Below are 5138 nucleotides of genomic sequence, written 5' to 3'. Positions count from 1 at the left end.
CTTCTCATGCATTGGAAAAATAAAGAAACACCCTCCACAAAGATATGGCTTAGTGATCTTACTAACACTCTCTACTTAGAAATAATAAAATATATTCTTATGGATAAACTCCCACGCTTTGAAAAAGTGTAGACACCTCTCATTCATTATCTCACATCTGGCAGTGGAAATTAATGTTTCCCTCTAACTATAATATAGTAGTATTTAGACGGAAGGATAAGGCTGGGTAGGGTGGGGAAGAGGGATCATTTAGGTTTTTATTTTTTTATTTATTATTATTTTTTTTCTGTACTCTGTATGTCTATCTGTTGATTCTGTTCTTCTTTTAGCATTGTTGTATGTTCTAAAAACAAAAAGAGGACAGTAGGTCCTAACTGCACATATTTCTATATGGATATACATTATACTCTTGTGTATGATGTAGATGATATAACAATGTGAATATGTGCTCTAATAAAAATATTTGAAACAAACTGTTACTTTTGTGAACATGCTATGTTTCAACAGGCTGTGAAGAAATATAGAGCTGAGTATCATAAAGTGAAAGCTAACATCATGTTTCATGATGATATATCCCAGCAGTAATATTTACAGGGTGAAAAGCAATGGTCCTACTTCTCAGCCATGTGGTACTCCATACTGAACTTGTGATTAATATGAAACCTCTTCATTTACCATTACCAACTAATTATGGTTTGATAAGTATGATTTCAACCATGCTAATGCAATTCCACTAATGCCAACATAATTTGAGGTTAATCAAAATAATATTGTAATTGATAATATCAAATATAGCGCTAATAAAATAAAAATACTGATTACATATTTGTAAAATAATGATTACATTTATAGGGAAATGTTCCAAATTCTGCATGTAATTGTCTATTATCATAAGAAGAGCTAACAAAAAAAAGGCAACTCTGTTGTAATAGGTCCATTTAATGTTGAATATTCAGATATCAGATACCTCATGTGGTTGGGAGGGACTTATTCAACAATAAATGAAGCATCATTTCTGAGCAGAGTCTTATTCAACTAGACACTCTTCACAGACTGCTGGTGTGTATTCATTTTCATATCTACAGTAGCACACTTTTGGTTTGAGATGTTTAGTCCGTGCCTAATATTCTTCATATGAATAATATATTGGATATATGATAAACAGCAATTGTTTATAAACAAACATTTATAATATAATTTATTTATTATATAAAACATTTACTATTTTGTTTAAAAGCAGATAACTGAGGTTGAGTCATTGATGGATTCCAGGTGAGTTCAAGGTTTATGCACTAATATATATATATTGAAAACTAACTATATATATATATATATATATATTGAAAACAGATGCAATTGAATAGTTTTACTGACTGCATTAAAAACTTTGCAGCTTTATTAGATGTTCAATCTGGTCTGTATTTCCTTTTCTGTGTAAATGAGGATGAGAAATTAACAGTTATTTCTTCATATGCTGAGATGATTTGATGAGTTGTCATGTTTTAAATCAGGATGGCCATACGTGTGATTGTGGTACTAACACTTTTTACTGGGTTGTGCGTTGAGAATTTGACAGGTATGTTTATCTGTAACCATTTGTGTGTAGTCATATTACACATCAATCAGATTAAATTATTAAAATTATAGGCTGACGGATTTTTATTGGAAGCTTTTGGTAAACTAATTGATTGATTGATTTGTCTCTTTTTTTAAATTTCTTTTTATTAATTGAACAGCCAATCTTGCTCTTAATGCCAAAGTGATGCAGTCATCCTTAGAAAACCAACAGGGAGATGCTGAACATGCAGTAGATGGAAACAGAGATGCAGATTACTGGAAGGGCTCATGCTCTCACACTAAAGCTGAGTATAACCCATGGTGGAGAGCTGACCTTGGAAACATCTACAGTATAAGCAAGGTTTCCATCACTAATCGTAGAGACTGTTGCAAAGAGCGAATCAGAGGAGCTCAGATTCGCATTGGTAACAGTCTGGAGAACAACGGAAACAACAATGAGCTGTAAGAAATGTTTCAAATGTTTTATAATCTTTGATGTTTGATGTTTATGATGCCCGATCTGGTTTAACTGGGGAGATCATACATTCACTTTTTCCTGGACATGTCCTCTTAAAAAAAAAAAAAAAAGATGCGTCCAACCAGGATTTCTAAATCATCGAAAAAGTCTGGGATTCAGCTTTGGTTTTCTACAGTCGCCATTCTTTTTGTGCAATTTTGTATTGCTCTTAAAATTCTCTTTAGGTACCGAATTCTCACATGCCTCAATTGGTCGTCTTGTAAGCAAACATTGGTCAAACTGCATGTCTGTCGACCTGTTAGTTTCTTCTTTGCTCTGCAATATATGTTTCACTGCGTGAGAAAATGATGTGTGGTGAGATCGCCATGGCTTTTGAGACATAGCAACAGTAACTATGGAAGGGTGGGTAATTGAGAAGGATCAGTTGATGTCAGGTCATTTATAGCAATGTGATATAAAACATGAACAATCATTTTGTATTGTGAAGAGTGCTATTCAACTTCATTTGATTTCAATAGTCTAACTGAATTTGTTGAATTTACATTGCATTGAGAGGCCTCTGGTTTCCATTTTAACACTGTCCTTTATGTGTTTGCAGGGTTGCAACTGTTTTCTATGCTTTCGATGGCACAAAAACATTTGAGTTTGAGCCTGTTAACGGCCGATATGTCAACATTTTTATACCCGGGTATGATAAAATTATTACTCTGTGTGAAGTCGAGGTGTTTGGAGGTAAGGGACAGAGAGAAAAGACAGCTCTGTGATAGATTGTGTTCATGTATTTACTAATGTGTGTATGACTGTTATTATTTTATTAACAGAAGCAGGCAAACCACTGTACATTTGTGTTCCAAGTGAGTGCTCTTCATTTCTCTGAATGCTGTCAGTTACACATATATTTTATAACCAATAAGGGATCATGTACATTCAGACAGTTGTTATCTATGAACATGCTCAAAGTGCTTTTTTGTCAAGGTAAATTTGATTTATTTAGTTTTGTTATTTAAGGCTCTTTTGTGAAGGCCTGCCCAATCTTACTATTAGAAAAAATAATGAGTAATAATTGAGCCATAATTAAGTTTCTGAGGGCAGAAACTACGGTAACACAGGACTGTCAGTCAGCAGCTGTGGGCGGAGCCTAAACAATGTAATGTCACACTGCTCAGAGAATCACAACAGCATGTCTAATTAGACTGATTTGGTTTAATGGGAATTATTTTTTTATTATTGTAGGGTGGTTGTTTTCACACATTTATGTCCAAACATGTTACAGTGGAGATGCCCTTTAAAATGGTCTTTTCTGTTCTGTTCTGTTTCTGTTTCTTTTATAAAACTGTGTCACGGAATATGCTTCTTTACTAATACATATCGATATACGTATAAGCAAGAAAAGTGTCACGATATATTACTGTATTGATATTTTGAGCACAGCCCTATTTAAAGCCTTGTTCAATGTGTCCCTTTTACACTTTGACCTGCCTCTTCAAAGGTCTCAGCATGGCCCCGGACTTGAGTTTAAATGTTTAATCAGCTCACTAGTAATAAATGCAATATTTACAGATATTATAAATAAATGTTTATTGTAATAACAATAATGTCTTATTTTATATAAATCAGGAAATCTTGCTCTTGGAGGTCAAGCAGTTCAGACCTCGACATACGATAATTTCGGAGATGCTCAAAATGCTATCGATGGAAACAGGCAGTCAATGTACGCACTCAGGTCATGCAGCCATACTAACGGGGACAAGGACCCCTGGTGGAGAGTTGACCTGAAGGACGTCTACAGGGTAACCAGGGTTAGCATCACTAATCGTGGAGACTGCTGTGAAAAGAGGATCAAGGGTGTTCAAATCCGTATCGGCAACAGCCTGGAGAATAACGGCAACAATAATCAGCTGTAAGTGCTGTCTCTCTCTTAAAACTTTAAATAAATTATTAGAAAATTAATAAATATGATCAAATTGCTTTGAATAAATCCTTTTACAGGTTTTTTTATTTATTTTTCTAATGCTTACACAGTTTTTGAAATTATAGCTCCATTTCTCAAAACTAAAGATTAGCAAAACACAAAACTAAGCAATTTTAAGGCCATGTCCACACATACATGTTTATTTTTATAAAGTGAGTTTTTCCTTCTTTTTAAAAAAAAATCTCTGTCCACATGAAAACGCAAATGTGTGCTATGAAGCACTGCCAAGAGTGTGCCAAGCCAACAGTTGGTGATACAATCTCAGCTCTAAAGCCATGCTGGCCAATCAGAAACCCAGTAAAAATAACTTTAAAAACAACTGTGTTCATGTGGATGAGGCCTAAATCCTTTTAATACAAACTTGCCTTTGAAAGAAGTATATCTGATACGCCCCCCTCTTTTTCTCTGTTCCTGTGTCTCTTCACAGGGTTGCGACTGTTGGGTTCATTCCACTTGGAAACACAAAAACTTTTCAGTTTAAGCCTGTTAAGGGACGATACGTGAACCTTATTGTGCCTGGACGCAATGAATACCTCACTCTGTGTGAAGTTGAGGTTTATTCAGGTGAGAGATAAAGGGAGAGAGACATTTTAATTTTTATATATGTACTATATGTTTATGTTGCCTTAAGGATTTTTCCCCCTCTGATTTCATTGCCAGATTAAGTGGAACAAGATGACGATACACCACAGTCCACTGATCCTATGAGCAGAATTAATCAAACTACTGTTTTCTGAGCAATACCAATATTGCACTTTTTTCATTGTTTTTATTTTACTTATACACCTTTATCATTCCTTCCTCCCATCCTTTGTTTAGATTTGCTTTCAATATTAATAAATTACTACAGCATTACATGTTGTATTGCATGTTTCTGAATCAAAAAATCTTTTGGATCTTTACATTGAGGAGGAGGTATAGTGAAAGTGATATGAAGTAATTTGAAGTGCACTGATTTTAATGACAACAGCAAAACTATATATACATATATATTTATTAATAACTGTTTGTTCCACTGTCTTTCAGTTTTGACAGAAGACATGCATTGATTGTAGTCTGTTTAATGAATACTATTTATTTAATGACACTGTAATATGCTCTGGTCCCCTCCCTGCTTACAGTGGTGACGAG

The 5138-nt window shown here is 34.3% G+C and overlaps 1 protein-coding gene across 3 annotated transcripts; it reads left to right on the top strand.

Moving 5' to 3' along the window:
* Positions 1–1014: 1014 nt before the first annotated feature.
* Positions 1015–4862, top strand: LOC128017809 (uncharacterized). 3 transcript variants are annotated; one of them, XM_052603374.1, is made up of 9 exons: positions 1015–1059; positions 1238–1272; positions 1512–1576; positions 1737–2019; positions 2634–2767; positions 2860–2889; positions 3653–3935; positions 4435–4571; positions 4668–4862. In XM_052603374.1, the coding sequence occupies exons 2-9, from the start codon at positions 1262–1264 to the stop codon at positions 4670–4672; spliced, it is 948 nt and encodes a 315-aa protein (XP_052459334.1). In that variant the 5' UTR covers positions 1015–1059; positions 1238–1261; the 3' UTR covers positions 4673–4862. The 3 variants fall into 3 exon arrangements, with proteins under 3 accessions (XP_052459334.1, XP_052459332.1, XP_052459333.1); XM_052603372.1 differs by having other exon boundaries at positions 1017–1059; positions 2857–2889; XM_052603373.1 differs by having other exon boundaries at positions 1022–1059; positions 1241–1272; positions 2857–2889.
* Positions 4863–5138: the final 276 nt, after the last annotated feature.

The sequence above is a fragment of the Carassius gibelio genome, chromosome A7 (assembly GCF_023724105.1).
Source record: "Carassius gibelio isolate Cgi1373 ecotype wild population from Czech Republic chromosome A7, carGib1.2-hapl.c, whole genome shotgun sequence".
In the NCBI taxonomy this organism is placed as follows: domain Eukaryota; kingdom Metazoa; phylum Chordata; class Actinopteri; order Cypriniformes; family Cyprinidae; genus Carassius; species Carassius gibelio.
The sequence above is the reverse complement of the archived record's forward strand: the minus strand, read 5'-3'. Positions and strand labels throughout refer to the sequence as shown.

What these genes read in the sequence shown, in the direction of transcription:
- LOC128017809 (XM_052603372.1), top strand. An exon ending in GTGCGTTGAGAATTTGACAG is followed by an intron (nt 1,577 to 1,736) that starts GTATGTTTATCT and finishes TTAATTGAACAG; the next exon opens with CCAATCTTGCTCTTAATGCC. An exon ending in AACGGAAACAACAATGAGCT is followed by an intron (nt 2,020 to 2,633) that starts GTAAGAAATGTT and finishes ATGTGTTTGCAG; the next exon opens with GGTTGCAACTGTTTTCTATG.